The 24,063-nt window shown below is 37.6% G+C and overlaps 1 protein-coding gene across 12 annotated transcripts in view; it reads right to left on the reverse strand.

Annotated features, from left to right (window-relative positions):
- Positions 1 to 212: 212 nt before the first annotated feature.
- The window catches only part of PKNOX1 (PBX/knotted 1 homeobox 1), a 50,160-nt gene continuing 26,309 nt past the window's right edge, over positions 213 to 24,063 (reverse strand). For all 12 annotated transcript variants that reach the window (XM_075099101.1, XM_075099016.1, XM_075099092.1 and 9 more), the window contains 7 exons: positions 17,715 to 17,885; positions 16,158 to 16,257; positions 15,003 to 15,100; positions 12,517 to 12,645; positions 11,441 to 11,517; positions 9,654 to 9,826; positions 213 to 8,668 (listed from right to left, as the gene is read on the reverse strand). In XM_075099101.1, coding sequence (XP_074955202.1) covers positions 8,457 to 8,668; positions 9,654 to 9,826; positions 11,441 to 11,517; positions 12,517 to 12,645; positions 15,003 to 15,100; positions 16,158 to 16,257; positions 17,715 to 17,885 — 960 coding nt within the window. In that variant the 3' untranslated portion in view covers positions 213 to 8,456. The remainder of the gene's footprint in view (positions 8,669 to 9,653; positions 9,827 to 11,440; positions 11,518 to 12,516; positions 12,646 to 15,002; positions 15,101 to 16,157; positions 16,258 to 17,714; positions 17,886 to 24,063) is intronic.

The raw sequence follows: 24,063 nt of genomic DNA on the forward strand, positions 1-24,063 counted from the left end.
TTTCTGACCAATTAATTATTTATTAATAATGACTAATGAAGTGTAATTTCTGTAAATTAAGGACTTGCATGATTTAATAGGGAAACATGCAAAAACCCTCCCTAAGATGTGCATATTTTGTGATGTAGAGTATTAAAATACTCACTTCTATACCTAAGACCCCCTACTGGAACAAACACAAACATAATTTAAAAAAAAAAAGCACGTACGTGACAAAAATGGCACACATTCATTTGGGAAAATATCATACAAGTTATCTTCAGCCTAAAGTGATTTAGCTTCAACATTGTCCATCTACATTAAGGACAGCTTAGTTTTATTTATCATTCCAATACTGCATTCATAGCAGCACCCACAGCTCAGTTCTGTGAACTTGTTGGGCTTTTTCCAGCAAAGCTGGCTTTGAATCTTGGACTGATTTGCAGAGTCATTATTCAACAATATTCACAGTTGAGACACATGTAATCAAGGATTAATTGTTGCCAGCTTTCAAAGAAAGGAAGAGGGGAGGAAAAAAACCAAACCAACCACCAACCCACGAACAGGAACACAAAACCAGTTGTTTGAAAGAATCATCTTGGGAAGAAAATTGTTATTTCTGGAGCTGCTTAAAGTGTCACTGCGTTCTCGAGTGAGTCAGGAGTAGCGTTCCCCCCAGCATCTGGAAAAGCAATGCAGGTATTATCTAACAGTTTCCAAACCAGTTTCTCAAAATCTCCGAGTTTCATTTGATGATGATGCTTAAACTTTTCAAGAGCTTCCGTGTCTCAGTCCAGCTGCAGTACCAAGTTAAAAAAGTTAATCAGAATCAGCTGCGCAAAATAGTCCTTTTGAGTATCAAAAAAAGCAAACCAACCAACCAACCTACCTACCTCTTGGTCCAGTATGAAAATACAGTAACCACCAGTTACAGAAATATTCTCCCACCCTGCTTCCTGGCCCGCCTTTGGATCTCACCCATGGAGCCATATATAATCCTAAGTATCTTAGAGAAACCAGTACCTGTGCAGTCATTGATTTTGCTTACGTAACCACACATATAATTAAGCCCTCTTGACTTTTCTGCACGCTAGCCTCTGCTGAAAGCGAGTGCACTAAATCTTAACGACCAAAGTTATAAACTGAGCTACGCAGAAATGCAGAGTGAACATAATCTGGTGAATGTTCAGACATTAAGGAGAACCTGTGCAGTGCGTAGCTCACAGTGAAAGGCTGCGGGGCGGGGGGGCACAGCAAAAATGGCATACAAATCAATCCCTAGTTCTTAAAATATGATATGCTTATTTTTCGCAACTATTAAAAATCCAAGTTTAAAAATGCTTGGATCTTAACAAAAATGCCTCCATTAAATTTTATTACTGCGCTCACTTTTAGCGTATGCGTCAGTTTGTATTTCGGATTCAGTGATCAATTTAACAAAAAATGTGCCAGGAATAAAGGTCAGGAGTAGGGCTGAGGGCCTAATCTTCTGACTTGTGCTAACAGTGACACAAGAGTCCAAAGACCAACAGAGATGATAAATACCCATAGGAGGTTTTCCCTGATCACTTCATAAACTCTAGGTCATACCTTAGTTGCACGAGGAAGACCAACCAAACCTGGCCTGCGAAGGTCCCATTGCTTTCAGATTTTAGTAGGGTGTCTAAGCAGTGGTTTTTATTTTATTTTAAATACACCACAGGCTTAATCTTGCATACCTTGCACACTTTTGAACTTGTGTGAATTTAAATATGGATTTTGAATAAATAATCAGTACCATGTACGTGTTCCAGCCTTACCTATTACTTTTTGCAGAATCCTCATTATACACTGTGGGTAGAGTTTGTTTTCCCTCATTTTAGCATTGGGGATATTGCTCTGGTCTTCTACAAAGAGGGGTATTTACAAGCAGCCCTAAGCTGCACACTAAAGGATTTCTGGTTTGTAAACAGGTGCTTCACAAACGCAAATAGGCTCATTGGTTGCTTATGACTAACTACACTTCCACCCCCTGTAACGCCTTCTTGAAGAAGGGGATTCGTTGTTCAGGGGAACTTGAAACCAATGGACCATGAATATACTATACTGGACGTAATTGAGGTGAAATAGTCTGCTTTACAGGGTGGTGGTTTTTTTTGGTTGGCTGGTTGATTTTTTTTTTATTCTCTTCAGATTAAGGAAAAAATTGCTCCCTGGCAGCAGCAGTATTAAAATTATTTCCAAGATACCAACCAGGGGTTAATCTTGGGCACTCTTTTAATGTCAGACAAAGAAACGATCAAATACTCCTGTGTCTGGAACACATACTACTCAGTTAATCACAGATCAACCCTTTAAAAGCAAAATATGAGTCAAAATCCTTGGGGACATGTTCTGGCATAAATAAAAAGCTGTAAAAATTTGGCACGGCAACACGAGGCTGTAGCAGCTCTGGCCAGCAGGGTCACACACAGGACCCCTTCAGCCAGGTGCGCTGGGCTCAGGGCGGTACTGTTTGGGGATCACCCTTGAATGTCACCAGGCCAGATGCTGGGGAAGCAACAGTAGGAATAAATAACACTTCAGTGCGAAGCAGGAGTATATCTTCTCTTCAGAGCACCCATGTCTGTCTTCATCTTTGCCGAGTAAGACTCATACATGCTGGATGAAATGAGTTTGAGCTTCTTGCTAGAGAAGAATTGCTGTTTTGTGGTAGAAAGGCTGCTCGTTTCCTCAAGATTTCTGATCTAGTAGAACATGGTAATTTTACAGATGTGTTACAGTCGATCTGGCTAAACAAGTTAGCACATGGGACTTGTGCAAGGGGAAGTCTTTTCAGAGAAGTCACCACCATATATGCTTGGAACCATTATTAAAAGTTTGAAGTCCATGCCATTTTAATTAACAATTTTGAAACAGCAACAAAAAAAACCCCAAAGTCACACACATTATGGACTATTTACCTGCTAATTCTTTCATGGAAGCTGCTCCTGCATTACAAAAGCATAATAAAAATCCCCATACGGGTAAGAACTAGTAAACATTTTTCTTCATTTGCATAAACAAGAAAACCCAAACAAACAAAAAGGCCGGGGGTTGTCCCTGGCCAAGATCTGGTTAACTAGCTTGAAACTATGCTCAAGATTTCTTGAAAACGTGTTTGTCTTTCAGCCAAACAATACTGTTAAAGTAACGCAAATGCTTTGCTTTAAAAAATGTGCTTTTTCAGTTCACAGAGAACAGTAGTGTAAAAATAAATCATCCATGAAGCATATTCTGCTTTTTAATTTTATCCCTTGGTTGATCAGTTGCTTCAAAATCCCTTACAAACCAAGGGGAAAAAAAAAAAGTTAAGGGGTTCACGTTTTAAAGATTGTCGGTTGTGTAGACCAAATGTTGCTAACCCATGGAAAGATTTACGGGCAACTTCTGTCACGACCTAAGAACACTGGATTCTATTAACATGAAGTCAGTATCTTTATGGTAGCCTACAAAGTTGGTAAGGCATTTCACTGCTTTCTCGCACCTTCCTTTTCCAGGTGACAAGAATGAACAAATAACATGATTTGGACGCTCACTTAAAAGCATGTTAGTGCCAATTTCACTACACTCTACACTGGATGATGAAGTTACTTAAGGACTTAAAAAAATTTAACAACCCGAAACCTATTTGAAGGAGATTAGCAAGCCAAGGGGGGTCCGGGGCGGGGGGGGGGGGAAGGAATTCACACTGAGTTTGGCAAAACCAACCTGTTTTACTGTTCAGCTACGCTGAAGAGCAGAAAGCAAAGTGTATTCAGCACAAGGCTGATGATTTGATCATTTGCACATTACAATTAAACCCGCATTTTCATGGATATGCTCTGTGTTTAGGAGGTGGTGAGAGTTTGAATTTATTATTAGGAAACGAAAACATTTCACTTAATTGTTTAACATGCGAGATTTTCATGAGGGAATGAAAGTTCGTTACATTTCCAACAGGATTTCAAAACTACATTTGGCCTATTCAGCTCTAAAAACTAAGCTGAATATAAGGCTGAAAGGTTTAGAAGACTAATCAAAGTAACAGAAGTCAGAAAGACAACAACAATACAGCACCTAAAAATGGGTAACTCACATTTTCGACATTTATGTCTTGCATAGACAAATACTTATTCATTTTTTTTCTCCCAAGACGACTCAGCTTCAGAAAATAAATCAACTTTAGTTAAATGCACGTGTTCCAATTTTTCAAAATACCAGGGTGTTTTGAGTTTTTGTTTGATTGTTCAAAGTGCTACAAGTCTAATGGTTTGATGAAACTATCATCCCTTGGAAAGGCTTTGTTTCATCCTTTGGGCTGTCAAGTTCATAAAGTCAGGAAGCTGAACTGCCTTCTAATTTTTTTTTCCATGTGATTAGAGAAACAAATAGATATATTATTCATGCATTAAGTCTTTGTGGCCCTACTCCACTAGAATATCCATAAACCTCATTTTTAAAAGCACAGGAACCGGGAAGTCTAGTTCCTCAGTGTAGGTCTGCCTTCTGGCCATATTTTGAACATCAAAATGATACGTGGTGCACCCAGGTCAGCATGAGTTCCTGCAATTTTAAGCCCTCTGTCCATACCGTGGTTTCTACTGGAAGAAAACCTAGCTATCCAGGCAAGATGAAGTTGGAGGGCTCTCCAAAAGGTTCCTAATAGCTCTGATCAGGGACCAGAACAAGGAAACTACTCGCTTGCAGGTAAATGCAGCCCGACACACACCCTTATGGAGCTTCCATGATGTCAGCAGGACTCCACTTTGACCCAATACCCAGGTCTAGGAAACTCTCTGCAGAGCCAGAGCCAGGCCTGTCGAGTCTAAATGTTTTCCAACATGATTATTTCTTTGGAACAGTCATTTAAAAAAATATCCCAATCAATTTGGAATTGATTTACTAAAATGCAGTATTTCTAAAGGTAAAGAACAACAGGAAATTGCCTTGTCTGCTACGGAAATCTTGGAAAAATTGGACTCAGAACCCTGTTCTGGATTAATAATCTAGATTACATTGAAAAAATGTAAAAGTTTCAATAATCATAACTGCAGAAGTAGAATATTGATTTTAAAAACGGATTAGTTCTATTGCATATGAACATGGCTTTAAGGGGATGGAGTTATATATAGGTTTAAAGTTAGATCCCCTATAAAGACTTTTTCACTAATGTAAACACGTACCTTTCCTGAATAGTGATGCTTTGCTTAAACCAGTTACTTACTGTTTCTTACACAACAAAAAAAGGAAGGACACTATTTATTTTTTTTTAAAACTGTGAAAAGAGCAAGCACTTCTGTGCAGTTCATGCCCACTACAGAATTCTCACTGAATTAAAAGACAAGGTTTGAGTTCCATATGTTACGCAATAACTTTGATTACATTGGTAAAGCCTTTTAGATTTTAGGAATACACATCCCTATATTTTTATGTTTCTAATTTGACAGTAAAACTAGTCCATATTCCCCTTTTCACAGTGAATTCTGTCAACTTCACTTTCCAGGTATGGGTAAACTAGCTGAAGACAAGGTTGCAAATGTTTCAGAAGAATAAAACTTTGGCTGCACGTAAGGTGGGGGGAATAAAAAATGCTAACCAAATACCAGTTTCTTTCTGAAAAACAAACTTTGAGAAGTTTGTAAACCCTGACGCCTGTTTGCTTCCAACTGAGTTCCAAGTGGCATATAAACTACATATTCCCAAACCCTCTTCCAGCCAGTTGTGTGGATATTAAATCGTTTTAATACCCTCTCGCTTTTTAAGATCTCGGTTCTCATAGTTCTGAAGTGTAGGCAAACACCCACTGCCACATTATGTCCAAACCACAGAAGTTTTTTGCCCATTTTGGCTTACCCTTCGCTTCACTGCTGGCTACTTGCTACCCCAACAAATCTGCTGGCTGAGCTGCTTCCTAGACTACCTCCAAGCAAGCCAGGGAAAGCTCTGCTGGTAGATCTGAGGCAGCAACAACTGGTCAGGGAGCGAAGGGAGATAGTGAGAAATGGCCTCCAGCACAGGTTGATGTGGAAAAGCACGTGCTTGTCCATAGGCCTGTACACACTGAGAAGTAGACTATTCCTCTGCCTACATGCTAGAAGTACAAGGATTAACGGCTATGAAATACAAACAAGGGCAGCTGAATAAAAACCCCAAACAAACCAACAGATATAACCTAATACATAACGGAAACTGTGGGGGTGATGAAGCACTTATGGAGTTAAATCAAAAACAACTAAAGAGGAAAAATACAGAATCTGTCTCTCGGTTCTAGTCATCTCGGGTATCCTTTGCAGGAGCAGTATGATGAATGTTTCCAAAGGAGCATGAATTTGTACATCATATCTGCCTTTTTAAATGTTTTGGGGTCAAACTGGATTTGACAATGGCCTTTGAGACATGTGTGCTATGCCACGCTTTCCCAATTAGATCTTTCATTAGTCATTTACTATGCTCCTTAACAAACATGGCACATTAGTGGCAAAGCAGAGAAGTTAGAAGAAAACAAGTTCTTTAGAAATTGCCACTCCAGTTGGAGCAGATCATTAACAGCATTTGAACTAAGCAGCAAGATCCTCAGCCAGGAACAAGCAAAAGCCATAACAGAAACATCACCTGTGTTGAGTAAAACCCAACACTAATTCTTTAAAATAGCTACTAGTCATTGAAAACTAGTATTACTCTCCATGTCTGTATGCCAATGCTACCGGCATTTCTTTCTGAAGTTTTTCTTCATACTGACTTGTAATTGCCTTGGAAGACAACCTTTAAAGACCAGCTTCCAACCATTTAAGCCTGTCAAAAAGTGCATGCGTTAATCCTGCTGAAATCAGTGCGACCTAAGCACATGCCTGAGTGTTTTGTGAAGCAGAAATTGAAGTATTCAATTAAAGATTTGCATCTGTCAAAGGGCTCTGTTCAAACACAATATCTAAAGATTCTAAAAGGTAACATCTTTTTCCCTGTCACATTAGAAATGCAACTAGGTTTGGCCTAAATCAGAAGGAAGTTCTGGCTTTGATCTAACCCAACATTGTGACAAATGGACAGGAGGAAAAAGAGGACATTGATCTTACCATGCGACTCTTGGAGTCTGTTATTTGTACCTAACAACGGGAAAATACAAAGTTCCAAAGGTAAGTGTTCATGGATAGACACACACAGGCTCCAAACTTTGGGAAAAAAAAAAAAAAAAAGAACTGTTACAAAAAAAGTGTTTTCATCACTAGCTCTCAGTTTTTAAATGACACACAAGGATTTTCTACTCTAATCAAGCCTGCTGTATGTTCTGCTAGTAGCCTTCAGATCTGAAGAAATTTTATATAAATCTGTAAGTTCTATTTCTTTTTGTATTGGGGAAAATATTTTAAATGCAATAAAATAGCAGAGTGATAGCAGAATTCATGACTGTATAATAAGCAACTTCTCATTTTTCAGATTCAGTTGTACAAACTATAAACTGTTAAATTTCTCTAATAACTGGAAAAATTGTGGGTACTTCAATTTACTTACCTGAATACTCGTTTAGCAAATATCTTCAGATACAAGTCTAGATACAGAGTTAATGTAATTTGAATAGCATTTTACACATAATATAAATCAATGTTTGACAATATCAAAACCCCAAACAGTGGGCCCTTCTTATGCAATTATCAAATATAGTATATCACTGTGGGATAGCTGAGAATCATAGAATGCTAGCGTAGGCTTGTTTATTAAGTTTGGTCAGTTTTCAGACCTTCCAAATAGGAATACTAAACATTTATTTTTCCCCTCTGGAAATTCTTTTTTTTTTTTTTTTCCTCCTGCTTAATACAGTCGTCATCCCAATTCCTAGTGAATTTATAAAAATATTTTTTATCCAATAACCCCGGCAAGGTAAAAATAGGAGTTTTTATAGCAAATGATAAACAGGCTCACGGACTATGAGAGAAACTAAAAACTTATTTAAATTGCCATACATTCGCTACTGAATCACACATCAACATTTTCTTTTTATGTGTGTTGCTGTCCACCTCAGACTAGCAGTTTTTAAGGTGCAGAAGCATCTTTCAAATATATGCATCTAACTTAATGATCAAGTTCCACACACTAGTGTCACATGCTTTAAATTTACATCACCTGCCCATCAAGAGCTGTGTTAAATAACAGCACTAATTGAAACTGCATAATTCTTTAGAAATTGCAGCACTTCCAATTCATAGAACAAAGGGGTGCTTATGTGGTTCTTTATATTACTAGATATAATTTTCTGAAGTAAGAAAAGGAAAAGAAATGAAAAAACACATTTGAAAGAAGTTGCTGCACCTGCAAAAACACTCTTTAAGCTTACTATGAAATACAAAAAAGTGCACCCTTCTATATCTACATATAAAACATATTAGAAATAAAACTTGTGTAAAATGTTTGCTGTGCAAACTATAAAAACAGTCAGTCAGTCCTTTCTTTTTCCTAAACATTTTGTCACACTCTCCTGCTTCCTACTGCAGAGAATCGCTGTTATCCAAGACCAGCCCACTGATATTTGTTGTTGACAGATCTGCTCCATCATCTTCACCGCTGTCTACAGACTCATCCTCACTTTGCCCTGCCATCATAACTTGCTGAACAGCCAAAGTAGCACCATCAGATGACAAAGACTGGAGACTGTCTACATTCATGTTGACTGGAGCTGTAATTGTTACAACAGCACCTGGAGAAGCAGAATTGTAGTACTTTAGCATCTTTCTTGGTTTCTAGTTTTAAGCAATACATATTTAGATATAACAGAGCTTGTTTCTAATCAACAGGAAGAAAATCTATGGAACTAAATGAAAATAAAAGGTATAAGTCGTCTAACACTTAAATACCAGGAAATGCCAGAATTAAGTCGGCCAGGAATCTTAAACTTAGCTGTGTTATGGACATCCATTACAGCAATTCTCCAATCAAGCCATCACAAGACCATGTCTACAAAGTATTCCAGCTTAATTCATCGCATAAAGATTGGAGTGTTCATAAGAGATTCAAGGTGACTTAATTGGATAAAGCTGTTGTCAGATCCAGGGGAGGCTGAAAGAAAAGTTGCTACAAACTGCAAAGAAAAAGCAGCAGGTGGCAGGACAGAAAGGATAGTCCTGAGATTAAAGCAATTATTTATCTTTCTTAAATTGAGTCCATTTGTTTGATCTGATGCTAAGGAAGTTAATTCAGTCAGTTTTTGGAGGCTCTGTTACATTTCTCTGCTTCTCAGTGTTCAACTTGAAACACATGAGGCCTATGGAGAATTGCAGATGCTGAGTCCCTCTAGCAATAGTGAAAGGAATGTGAGCAGGATGAGGAGTCATGAAACTGAAACTGCAGTCCAATACTGCTAACCAAACAGAATGCTACTGAAGTGCATACACCTACTGAGAGAACTTAATTACACATCTAACCTTTGTGCTGTTGTTTTGTAACTTCTGAAACAAAAGCCTCAATTTATGTGTCTCAACATGAAGGTCCAATAGAATACCCTCCAAACACAAAGTTTTTAAAGAGGGAAATATTGACACATTTCTGTTATGTTTTTCCAGAATAAAAACACATTTATACTGAAATATCAAGAAGTTCCCCTCCCTGCAAAGGCATCAAAGCCTTCCTTTCCTTGTTACAAAGGAATCAACTTTATTATCTGTGGTTTAGCCAGTTCTCCTTACCATCTGACATCGTGAGCTCATTAGATTGCTGCTGAGCAACTCCTGAGGCAATGGAGTCAGGCCAGAACCTCTGAACCGGTCGGTTCTGAGCTGTTTTCTTCTTTGTTTTCGGAGTTTCAGAACAACTGGAATCCAGCATTGGCTGAAGAATTCGCCTTCTAGCATTGATAAACCTAAACACAAATAAAGGCAATAAGTACTTATGACCAGTTGGCTGTAAATTCTCTCTCTCTCTCAGATTTGAAGTATGCAGCAGGAAAAAAAAAAAGAAATATAAAATCTTCTCCTTACCAGCTTGGCTTGACATTCTTTTTAATGTGTAAAACTGCTCCTAGAACACTGGAATCCTTTGATTTTGGCAAACTAGCTAAGAAAGTACTTCTATCATTTTGCTGCTAGCAGCATTTTTCCCGCCACCTCAGAAGAGGAAATTCTCCAGACAGCATGACAGATGTACATTTCAAGATCTTATTAAAAACTAAGCACCAGAAAACGTGCTGACAGCACAGCTCAGAAAGCTGATACTCCTCTTATTAGGGTTCACCTAAAATCTATCCCCAGTCTAACCTAGTTTGTTTGGTCTGGTTTCATTTACTTCCTTAAGCTCCCACATTACTTATTTTATAGGCTCCCTGGCTTTCCAAGGTCTGGTTCCTGATCCAGGAGACAACAGCAAACACATTTTTCAGACCTTTCCCAATTCCTTTTTGTTCCCGAATTTTCACTTGTTTACTTTAGCATGATAATTGCTGCCCCTCCCCTTTCTGCTAGTGAACAAGAACATACTGAAACCACATCTCACTTAGCTACCAGCAGTTAACTGAATCAATTTCAACATAGCTAGCCGTGGCAAGGAGCTGTGACTGAGGATAGCATCCCTTGCTACATCTGACAAAACACATCCAGGACCCATCTTTACCTGCAGTGGAAGGAAGCAGGGTGCGGCTAGCAGATCCACATGGTGTAATGCAATGCTTTGCAGAGACATTAGTTGGTTCCCAGTACCATAGAGATCCATTACTACCATGTCACACAAGCATAGTTACACTGCTCCATTTTTGGTACCAGTGTACTGCCACTACCTTGAGTATTTCCCCACTGGATCCCTCTGCAGCCATGCAGCCAGCATCACCTTTGAAGTCTGAGGAAGACACCTGTTGGACTTAGCTGCAATAATTTCAGGAACCAATACCACAAGCAGAATAGGATTGATGTCAGCACCCTCACTCCTCTCTTCTGCAGGGGCAGGTGTATTATCTTAAATCTCTAGTGAAGACAAGACACACTAAACCACATTGAACCATGAACTAGAGTAGTTGACACTCTCCGTTCACACATCACTGCTCAGATGATAGCATCCTTTGATACAAGAGCAGAACAAATATCTCTTGACAGTAACTTCTTAAACATTTGCAACCATGTTTACCAGAGAACGCTTTTCAGAGCATCAGGTCACTAAACACCTTTAAACTAAAATTTCTTTACTTGCAGAAGAGATGTGAGTGTAGTACCATCTCTTTCAGCAACAGAACAGAATGTAGTTCCCTAATGTTGCAAAGTTTTCTGGAGTCCTTATATAATATAAATGGCACAAGTATTAGTATTATACCTTACTCTAATAATAATAATAATATCCTTGTGTATCAGTGCATAATTCTTTTATTTTTATACGTATTTTGTAACATATGTAGAACAGTAAGTTCCAGATGTCCAAGTTACATTCAACAATTTCACTATGTTGTAAGCATGTGGAGACAACAACAGACACTAAGAGTTTTTGCTCTTACCAATTGTTAACCTGGAGTAGTGTCAGATTTGTTTGTGCTGCAATCTGTTTCTTCTCATCCTCTGTTGGATATGGATGCTAAACAGGACAAAAAAGCAAACAAAAGCGGCATAAGTTTGTTTCATCTCCTCATCAAATATAAGGACTCCTTTATTACAACTGATTAAAGCTGCTAGATTAAGACCATCTGACTTGTTAAAAAACAAACTTTAGAAACCTCACAAGCTTTTATAAATAAAAATCATTTAACGAGTGCTTTACTATGCAAAACTGATTTTATCCTTGAACGTATGTGATACCATTAAACCACTGATGTGTAATTCAGAAGAAAAAGCTTCTCATAGCTGACAGTCTTTATTAAACAGCGTGATCCCTGGGCAACACAGCATGTGATAAGATCTCATTAGTTATGCTGTCCAAAGGCAATGCTGTATGAGAGAACTGACAAGCATTTTCTAGTTAAATAAAGCTACTCTGAACTAAACAGATGAAGTTTACGTGCCATTTCCCTGTATCATTTGTCTGTGGTAAAATAGTTGTAAAAGACAAAATATCAATCAACTGAACATTGTGGTATAACTTGAGACCCATTAATTCTTTTGGGATAATAAATATTTATGCAAAGGAAAGACATTCTATTGAAAGCACAATTAGGTAGTAACACACTTAGTATGCATTAGAAAGATTGTTGGAAAGGAGATAAAACCAGAAAATTTGAAATTCTCTTCTACACCTCATCCTCCCACCCCCAAACACAGATGGAACTACTTTTCCTTCTGCCACGAACCAGGCTGTAGAGAGTATTAAGTTCTCAACACATTGAAATGAAGAAAGATCCCTTTTAACAATGTTTATTGAGGTCCTGAGGTACAAATGTAACACACTTACTAAAATAATAATAAAAATCAACTGACATTAGACTGTGGAACTGCTCCGAATGACTTCAGGGAAAACTGAACTGAGATTACACAAATAACAACAGAATAAATTCACCTTCTTTATGAAGCAAAATCATGAGAGACAACATTAAAAAAGTTACATAAAAACCTGTGACTCCTGATCATGTTCGGTCCTTACCCCTATGTGCTGAAAAAGCCAAGATCTCATCACATTCGTAGCGTGCTTGGGAAGAACTCCTCTTTTATTTTTTGATGAGCCATCATCTTGATGCAAGATGCCTAGATCTTGGTTTAATTGCAACTGAAGCTGTACATATAATTTTAGAAGAAATAAGGCAGTTAACATAGTAATAGCAGTATTCTGTACCAATGTATGAATAACTCATTTATAGAAGGAATGAAAATAAGTTAGGCTTGAGGCATGCTGATTATAAAAAGCTACTTTATTTGCTGTGGAAGACCTACAATAGCAGCTCTCCTACAATAGCATTCCAAAATGTCTTTATCCAGGGAAAATGCTGTATCAGATTTATATAGTTTTCACATTTCATTTAATTTCTGTTTTAAGAATTACAGCTGTTATCAGGCTGCATATGTGATCTTGTGAAAACGGCCAAATGCTGATCTACTGTAATTTAGAATAAAATCCACTTACGTAGTACATGTCACGTTAATGATCCTCTGTACTAACCTGCACTAACCTAGGGATCTGATTGCCTCATCACCCTATGCAGTCATTTGCACATGTGAAGAGCCATTGAAAAACACCATGCTGAACACACTCACTGTGTGCAAACAACTATGGAAGCTGTAAAATAGTACTGATTTAAGAATTAAAGTCAAATTATTATGCTAGAGTTGCAAACAAAGATACTAAGGGTCCTGCTAAATAAATGCATTTAAATTCTCAAAGAGCAAGAAGATATATACAGTAGAAACCTTAATTCACCTTACAACAGAGTAACTATTTCCCTAAAGGTTCATATTTATTCCTCACTTTTGCTTTCTTTTTCACTTCCTATTGGATACATAAAGTCATTTGCACATCAGTTGTCTGAACATTAGGGAATACGTTCTTAAATGCTTATGCAGAGATAAGAAGGAACAGCATATAAATTGCATGAGATTATATTTCAGACAATTATAACTAGAATCATTCTAAATCAGGCTTTTCAGACAATACAGGGCAATTTGTTCAAGCCACTCATTATGTCTATGTCCTGTATGAAACAACTTTTAAACGATGTTTAAGCTATCAAATTACAACAAATATGTATTTGGTGCATACTTTTACTTCCGAAACAATGTTTTACATTCTAAATAATTTGCTTGTATATGGAGGCTTTATAATGAAATTTCAATAGCTCTCCCCCAGTATTTTTCCCCCTACCTCCACAGCATTGTGAAACACAAAAAGAATATGAAGAAGGGTTTCCTATGGGTGACAAGGAATACAGGTCCAAACCTATGTGTTCGTAGGGTTTGGAGATTCCTACTAACTTGAAGAATAGCCGCAGATTTATACAGAAGGTCAAGTCCTTTTTGATTATTTTTTTAATCAGAAGCATAAAAAGCATTTTTCTTCAAAAACACTTCAGTCTAGGAGAGGAATTTTACACATTTCTTTCTGAAAGGTATCTGAGGACAGAACTGCATGTGTTCTAGGGAAGAATACAGGCAAGTGCATACAAGCTATTGCCAATAAAAAGAAGAATACTCTAAGCACCCTTTTTCAGTTGGAAGGTCGGAAGAAGAAAGAAGATAAGATGCTAAGTCAGTGATTACCAACAGATTTTATGCTGTGGAGGTGGTAGCTCCTCATTCACTCCGGACTCATTGACTCCGGATTCCTGGGAGATTTAATTTACCACTTCCTTCTCATGAAGAAAGCTAGCAAGGCTTTCTGTAACTGAAGATGGTCTAGTTTTCACGTTTCCTTTTTCTTAGTTGTTTCTTTGAGCTCTTCAGACCCAACTCTTAAGAGACTTCCCAAAAGAGTGCTGGCCATCTTTTAGGATATGATAAAACGAGCCCAATGTGAGCATTTCCCATAGTCTCAACTGAGTATTTTGAAGGTTTTACAGCAAAATGCTTCTCAACATACATAAATTCTGACATACATACAGTTTCACTGTACTAGTGGTTGCCATCATGATAAAAAGTCCAATTACTGATAACAGCAGTGTGGCACCATAACGCAATATATATAGTAAATCTATACAGCCATAAACCTAGTTCAATAATTAGGAAACTTTTGATCATTGAAAAAGTGTTTATTTAATTCAGAGGGGTTTTTGGCTTGGTGGGTTTTTTTGGTTGTTGGTTGGTTTTGAGGGTGGGGTTTCATATTTTGGTTTTTTTTGTTTTGGTTTTTTTTTTTTGTAAATCCACGTACCTATATTTTTCTGCCATCAGTAAAAAAAAATATTTAACAGGTAAGGACTATGATGACCTGTTGTGGCAAGGGGTATCTGGCTGGGACCTTATGCCATGTTATCCAACTCGCAACTCCTGTAGCAGTACTTGCATTAATTTTACATTAGTTACTATGTGTGTGTACACAGAGCTCATTCTGACAGTGTGTCGAATTTAAACCAAAATTCTTAAAGCCACTGAGATCTATTTGAACCCATAATACTATTCTGTGAAGCCCATGAAACAAACCTGAGAGTTCTGGATACGAATAGTCCCAGGTGACAATGCTTGTGTCACAACTTGACCTTGTGGAGTGACCACAGTGACTGGCTGATACACTGTCCCCCCTTAAAACAAAACAGCAGAGATTATAGGTAAGCAAGAGACCTTCAAATATTCTTCTCTTTAAACACAGAAGTGCATCAGCACTGCAGACAAAGCAAGAGTTTTGATAATATATCAACTATTCTTTGCACGTAAGCATGTAAGATGTGTTCTTTGCTATACTAAAATTTTTTCCATCCACAAAAATCTGTACAAAATTTGTTTATGCTTCCCTGTATTTTAGGTGTTCTAAATCTATTTTCACAGGAAAACATTATGACTAGCAGACTGTAAAACAGGTCATCGTTTTGTTTTAACTGAGCTAACTTTTCAGCCAACAAGGGCCACAACAGCAAACCCACACCTATGCGTGTTGACTGGTTACAGCCATCAGCTGGGTGACACCTAGATGTTCAGGTCAACTAAGGTGACAGAATCTTGGTGAATGCATAGGGGTTCATGGGCACCAAAGCCATAAAGCACATATTGGATCTCAGGAAAACCTCTCTGCAAGTGCATGCTGTAGGAGCAGACCACATTGCTTTGCTGCATTTGTAGTCAAAAGGGTTTTTTCTGTTTGTTTTAAAACCATGCTGAGAAGCAAGATAGAACATTTCAGTTCAGACGTCATCTCCATACAATAGTAGAACAACTTGGACAACAAAGATTTCACAGATTTGTAGGTGTGGTTCCAAACTCTGCAGAGCATGAGACAGCTAGCAAGTGCAATATTTTAGGTAAAGCATGTTTTTGCCAAACAGAATTGGGGTTTTTATAAGAAAAAAAAAAAAAAAAGAGTAGAACACCCCAGCCTCTGAAATACCTTTTAACAAAAGTAGCGTTGCACAGAAAGATCTCTTAATATTACATATATGTAACCTCCAGTCACATATGTATACTTGGTACACATATAAATTAAATGAACATTCAGAAAACAGTAAGGCGCTTGACTGTATTACAACAACTTTTCAGGTATTACAGTTAAAACACATTTTTAAAAGTATTTGTGTATTTTTTGTAACAACTATAAAAAAAACAAAATGAAGAGCAAGGTGCCAGTTTTTCTTTACTGTGTCATACCTGCTACTGTTGCCATAGTTACATTTCCCTGCTGCAATGCTGATGCTGGCACCATAATCCCTTGGGGACTGAGTGTGCCTGCAATGGCACTTGGAATTTGCTAGAAAAGTAAAACAATTAGTTACTTGCATTTTTTTTGAAAAGTTTTTAATTTTTTTTTTTAAGGAGATAAAGTGTGCTTCTGTAATTTTCGTTCTAAAAATACATTTGGACTTTAATCACAGGAGTAACTTCGAAGAGAAAGAGACTTTATTAAAGGTTCATCACTACCTACATTAACTTTCTCATTATCACCAACCATTACCTTTGAAAACCCTCATGAAAGCAACTGTTAGAGAAGACATAAAACTATCTTGAGAAATTTTAGGAGAGATGATTCTAAGTATATAAATGCTACGAGAAACAGTTTCCAAAGGCACAAGGGAAGAAGGACAGATGAAATGGACCCTTGATGCTCTTATTAGAAGCATCAAAGCTCCAGAATTTTAGTTATTACCTCAATTTTTTTTCAATTTCAAAATTATTTATTAAGTATTCAAGATTCCCAATATGTTTTGTTCTGCTCAGGATAGTTCTTACTCAATCCTGACCATGCAAACTCTTACACATTCCTTAGTATATAGGAATAATCTCTATTATTACCAAATGCAAAATTCAGTCCCTCTTGTTCCTACAGAAGACTGTTGCAGACATGCGAAAAACCATCTTTACAAAGTGGGTTTTGTCTAAGTTAGGCTCTCCTCTCCACACCTCCAGATACCAAAACTTAAGTAAGGAGTCCAGAGAGTGGAGTTTAAGAGTCATTGAGGCTTTTCAGAATACAGATTCAGCCATATTGGTTAAGTCAGAGAAGGACCATCCCCTAAGACTAGATATCTAGTAGGTACTAAGATGACAGGGCTCACTGTCCAGCATCTAACAGCAGAAGCATCAACCATAACATATTAACTGTTGTTAATTAACGGTTGTCAATTCCCTACAAAAAATGCAATTGGATATTGCGTTTCGGTAATGCCAACAGTATATAAACTGAGGTTCACATATATAGAAATGGGTACTGTCACAGTCACGCCAGGTTACATGCAGTGACATACATCTCAAATATTGCAACTATAATCCATCAGACATTCTCTATTTGTTCCAGAATACAGATTAGGTATACAAGTATCAGCTATCTCAATATTTCAAAGCAGACTAAACTAGGGAGACCTTCTTAACATGGAATTTTTTTTCTTCTGTTATTGTTTCCTAGCCTCCTTCCAACAAAATATCAAATCCAGGCTACTCTGAGTATCTCAACCGAGGGAAGATCATAAAAGGAAGACAGACAGAAGAAATTGACTCTATGTTCTGGCACATTTCAACAAATTTGCCCATCAGGCAGTAGCACACACGTGTACACAAAAAAATACAGCTCTTTCTAGCCTTAATAACCGATTTTGAAAGAATAAAAGAAACTGCAGAAACTCTGCTTGCAAATTAATTGCAATAGAAGCATAGTTATAACTTCCTACGGAAATCTAAGCAAAAATACACTTAACGGTATTTGAAACATACCTGAGATTGCACAGGTGAGTAAGGACTTCCAGGCTCTCCACTTAATAGAGTTTCACTGTTCATTTTTGTCTTTAGGCAGGCAATGTAACGACTACAGAAATCCTTGCAGAGTTCATTAACCTTTTCTAGCTCAAGCAGGTGGATACGCAGAACTTGGATTGCTTTTACCATCTAGGGAGAGAATTGGAAAAAAATATAGAAACAACAGAACTGTTAATTTTAAAAATATTTAATGTGAGATTTATGCAAACGCTACTTTCCAGTAGCGAAGACTATCCAATTAAAGCAGAGTTACTAATTGCTAAGTGTTGACTAGAGTTGTCTATCCCTGACCATTATGGTTCTGAAATGTGAAAGGAACACATTTACACACAAAACCTGTGTCCTTACACTGCATAAGTGAACTACCATAGAGGGGAAACAATGCATTACAACAACACAATCTTTGTCTCTGTCACATGTGACACGTTAGGAAGACAGAGCATAGTTGAGGTGTATGTGGGACACAGAACGAGCCTGCATGTCCACACGATCTTTTATTCCCATCATACAACTCTGGGTCATACACCACATGAGACCAGAAGCGAAGGAAAGTAATCTCATCCACACATTATTTGGAAAGCATGGTTGGAACAGCCTTGGTAAGCAATAGTCGTCTTCAGCTACATATCAGAAATACCAGGTTCAGTTCCTTATTATGGCCTGACCCACGAAAACCAAAAGTGTGCAGACTAATGAGAGACACACTGAGAAGACCCTTCTGTGACTTAGCATAAGTTTATCACACAGATTGATAGGGAGGTACAGGAAATGGCCTGCCATCTGACCTATAAGAAAACCAAGAACTTTTATTTTTGAATAAAATTCAAATAAAGAGGTCCCAAACTTTGTCACATTGTTCAAAGCTTGAAGTAATGAAATGGTTCCTCAGGCCTAGCACTTTGAAGTTCCTCTGCAATTATAAGTCAAAGATTAACAGCTCTAGGCTAAAATCATGTAAGAATTTTCAGGTGAGGAAATTGGTTCTGAAATATAAAGCATTAAATACAAAGCACTACACCCAACAACAAATTCATATTTAAGCAAAAATTGAAGTACAGGAGATATGTACCTGATGAGAATACTTATGCTTACTGTGATAAGAACTCACAAGCTTGGGTAGCTAATGGTGTTACATACCGTATAAAAATACCTTAGGTGACTTTAAGGGTCATGGCAGAAGATCAAAAGCAAAAACCAAATCCAGATGGTCTAATGCTCATGAAGCAGTAAGAAATCCAGGACATTCAAATATGTTCATAACACACTGGCAATTTAATTATTTTTATATATAGAGTGCCATCCCCAATATTTACTTGCTATGCCAGACCTCTGAGAAAAATATCCTTCAGTTTCATGAAACTGAATAGATTAAAATTTTGAAATATAGTGTGGAGCTTGATTTTAGCATTACTTGGAAAAATCAGTCCTATATGAAGGGTCATCTACCTGGCCAGAGCACTGATTCCAATGACCAGAAATGATAGCTTATTAAGTAATCCACTTATTACTTCTAACTAAAGAAGCCATCTGGGAGCTGAGGTTGCCTTTGTTCAGAGCACCTGAAGGAGATCAAGGCAGGCAATCTCCTGCGCATACCCTCCATGCCACCATGATGACTTTAGCTTTTACTGTGACAGAGATCTTTTCCCTGTTTTTTTCAGGAGAAGGTATTCCAGTTGCATGACACCTACCCAGTGTAGAAAATTGTATCTTAAAATAAACAAGAGAAAAAAATGAAGAGATAACAGAAAGGAAATCTTATCCCTTCTCAGGGCTAAAAAGAAAAAAAATTAGCTATATCTTTAAAAGCACAGCTGCAGAAAAATCTGAACTGTAGACTTGAGGCAGTTGATCCAAATTAACATCTGGTAACTCTTATGACCTATGACAGCAAAAACCTTCAAAATGAGTGCAATTGCCCAGCACTGAGGTATATAAAACAGCAATCTTCTAGAACAGTCCTCAGCAGTGGTTGCTGTTTAAGCTATGTTTAAGTACCTCTAAACACAGCCAAGTTAAACTATGCAAATTTAACTAGATTTTAAACACAAAACAAAGGTCATCTATGTTTAAGGATATTCTGCTCCTTTCAGAATTATTAACAATTGTTCTGTAATGCTGCAATAGCCAAAGAGTTTCAGAGACAAAAAAGCTTAAATTATAAAATTCCTCATGTGTGGCAGACAAACACAGAGCACATATTAGTGAGCACCTTAAAAATTCAGCTAGAACCAAGGTAACAATATTATGCCTTTGAGCACATAATATTTGACTATTAGTGATTAGTTTTTGGTCAGTTAGGAGGGCTTTTTTTTTTTCCCTTAAACCATTACCCATATTTATATTATTTCTTTGTCAGCATTTGTTTGGAGGAAAAATAAAAGTTCTTTCTTCAGCTTTTATTTACTTTCAAACTGATGGTTGATAGTTGAAGTGAAAAATTATTTAAAGTCAAAATTAACCATAAACCAAGAATTAGTAACAGTATCCTGGTTTCTGCAGAGCCACACACAGTCACACTACTCTTACAGGAAGCTGTGCTACTGTGGTTAGGAAGGCAAACAAAACTTTGTAAACATGCCATGCCTGTCACCAGGACTTATTTACTCATTTACAACTACGCTAATTGTGGCCATATGGCTTCTGCTCTCTTGCAGCATGGGTGGACCAAACTCACATTTGTTGGCTGAAGTTCACTTTTTCCTTGAAACTTAAAAAAAGAAAAATAAATCAAGAACTGATAAAATCACCCCTATTGAACAAAGGTAATACAAAGAAATGTTTTCAGACAGATCGCAGCAGCAGTCATATTTAATTCCTATGTTCTTAAAAGGCGCACCTTAAAAATCTACCACAACTATGTTGTTATTATTTAGTGCTACAGAGTAGAATATGCCACAGAACAATGAATTTTTATAACCCACTTGATTCAGCCTTTTCAGCTGTAGAAATAAACCTGGAGCATCATTTCAGAGAAATGCACAAAGACAGAAGTAACCACAAGATATATGCATATTGTTGAAACTGTTGTAAATAAAGGTAATCGTGAACTATTAAGCAGAGAAAGATAGATTATTGAAAAACTTCCAGTTCTTGCTAAAACTGCTATCCAGAGCATATTCACATATAAATATATCACTTATTAAATTTGGAGACATCTTTAGCCCTAAAAATCCTTAGACTGTGCCCGCATCCTGCCTTTTCAGTGCCTCAGACACGTCGTGCAAAGCGCACAGAACACACCGTGCGCTACCTTACTCTTAATGCCCAGCCCACCTTGTTTATCTAAAACATATACCCACCTTTTTTTTTTTTTTATTATTAACACAGATTTCAGGGCCCATAAGCATATAGCAAATACATATATGGACAACATATATGAAACAATCTCCATACACTGACAAGTTATCTTCTCACCCAAATGACTCTTCTCAATTATAAAAAAACCAATTAAAATATGTAAATTCAAAGCTCATCTACCTTCCTGAGCAAATCCTTCTGGGGCAATTTAGGGCTTCAGAGGAAGAACACAAACTCTGGGAGAGGGGATATTTTGTTTTAATTTATTTTTATTTGATAACCTCTCTCCCCTATTTTGAGTCTCCAGCTACACGGCATAGCTAGGAAATGTATGACTAGAGGTTTATGAGACAGTTCTGCACATTACAATAGCAAGAACATTTTTCAGAGATGCAAAAACATGGCTTGTTCACTCAAGAATATTCAAATGACATCAGCTGGCTTCGACACTACCACTTTTCCTGACAACTAAAAATTCAATAGGATAGTCTTTGAGAAGAAGGTACTGAACCACAAATCCTTACCCCAAATGAAACAAAAAACTCAGGGGTCTTCAAAAAAGGCACTGTCCTGTTCAAATACAAAAGTCAGAGTATATTTAACACCCCATGTTTTGTATTGTTTCTAGGCTTGATAAAGGCATAAGTAACCTGCTCTGACTTCACAGCTGAGTCTGCTTTGTGCAGGAGGTTGGACTTCAGACCTCTTGAGCTTGTAATCCAACCTGAATTATCCTACAGTCCTATGAATGTGTGGAAATTAAAAAAGCCAACCATATAGGGGAAGAGTTTACTCTGAACAGAAGCTATACTAGAGGTAGGAACCATCCTGAGGCAACATGATGTTTCTGCAGTGGCTGGGTTAACAGTAAGCAAAGAAGTGTTAAGTACTGAATGCCTTAAGACATAATGTAATCTGTGAAAGCTCTAAAAATTTTCTGCAAAGACTCATGCCGAACAGTTTCTTAGACATGGAGGAACCTGTCCATGTAAGTCCTACGCACAAAAGGATGCTAATGGAGCACAAAAGGATACTAATGGAGAACAAAGAGTAGTTGGTTCATTGGTTCATTCCAAGATCTGTTTTATCTGTGAAAATGAGATAGAGATGTCAAAGGGTAAGGTGAAAGGGTAAGGAGCTCCAACAGATGATAAGCCATGTTATGGAGATACAGCTGGGCACGCTTCCAGAAAGAAGCACATGCACTTAGGAACCTCTGACTAGCAATACAGACCACCAAGATCTAGTTCTTAACAGCAAACACATCTGTTCTGGTACTGATTCTTGATATAAGGACTAAGGTGGATGCAAAGTAACAATCCAAAAAGATAAGGAGGAAGCTAAAAGCTTTTGGAAAGAAGGCACACTTCCAGTCTGGTAAGTAAAACTTGAGCACAACCTTCAGCTTCCAATTCCTTCCCACCAGGACTAGGATCTGAAAAGGGAAGGTCTGCAGCATTTCTTGCAACTAATCAGCACTTACATCAGGTTCAGAGAAGACCAGCGGAGAGACAGACAGCATAAGTGACCATGAATCAGAAAAGAGAACAAAACTATTGAAAACCAGAAGATCCCTGTAGAAGACATTCCACAACAGAGGATAATTCAAGCTCCAATAACATGCTGTGCCATGCATATCTATAAGAGCTAAATATTTACTGCAAAAAAAAAAAAATCATAAACTTGCACCTCTCTCTTTTACCTCCTAACCTGTCTAACCTGTGTGGTCAGAGCCAGTGAAGTTGGAAGGGAAAAGTTTCAAAGTTCTGTTTGCAGCCAATAGCTCCTGAGGAGCAGACACACAACTACCACAGAAAAGCCGCTTACTTTGTGTAATTATTAGGGATGGACTGGAACTCCTGGGAGCATTTCAGTTGTCCAAAGACAACTACCTTTTCTGATTAGAAGATGGATCTGCATTAAAAATAAAGACACACCTAGAACATCAAGACTTCCTAGATTTCAAGGTAAGCTGATCTGTCCAGAAGTTAGCACTGAAGCTTCTCAGTTTTCTTTCAACTGATCTTAGAACTGAACTTCGCATTTTCCTGCGATACGCTGTTCCTTGGAAGGAAAAGAGGCATCTTATACACCTCTCAGACAAAGGAAGAGAAAACAACTGAAACTTCACACTTCAGGGAAGCTGTAGCACAGTTTTGTGGATTATTTTCTTTTTAGTGTTCCAGGTTTTGAACACGAACCATTGCTGATTATTACATGAATGCACATATAGAAAAAGAATAGGAACATAGCAATAAACGAAATAAAAATATGCCTAACCCAGGCCATTTCAAAGAGTACCTTAAAAATTCATTTAAGAAAAAAGAAACCCCTTCCACAAGAGTCATCTTTTTTCACCTCTGTCCAGATTCTTACAATCTGAGAAATTCTCACTCTAAATATGCTGAAGCCTAATACCAAAGTTCTGACCAGATCCAGGAGCCATCAATTTTTATAGATATGTTCCCATCCATTTCACTGCAAGCGCCATATTCTGACAATATGTCTGACAAAGCCAGACTTGGGAAAAATACTGCAAAAGTAAAAGGCCTAGTAACACTATTTCTGTGTTGACCATAACCCTTTGCCATGCTGCTTCAAGATCCCCAACTGATGCTTTTGGAGCAGTTAACTAGAAAGAATGGAAACCCTCCCTCTAGACAATGAAAAAGGATTGAAACTTGCTTTACAGGCCAGGCTTAGCAATATATGGATACCCTTAAAATTAAGTTTCAGGTGGATGCTACCTGGATTTCCTAGTGCTGAAATCCTTTATACTACTAATGCAGGAAACCACCAATTAATTTAGAATGGGAACCATAATATCAAAGTAACAAGGTAATCTAGACTGCAGTGTAGTAAGAGCTACTCAAGTTAGAACCACCTTACGCTGCTCTTAATGAGCTTCCTTTCTGGTCAAACTCATCTAATGCCTGTGCCATCCAGGTTAACATTCTGTGGTCCTCTAGATGAAACCCAAACTTTTCCTCTGGAATACTCAAGGCAT

This window comes from Phalacrocorax aristotelis, chromosome 1, assembly GCF_949628215.1.
Source record: "Phalacrocorax aristotelis chromosome 1, bGulAri2.1, whole genome shotgun sequence".
Lineage (NCBI taxonomy): Eukaryota > Metazoa > Chordata > Aves > Suliformes > Phalacrocoracidae > Phalacrocorax > Phalacrocorax aristotelis.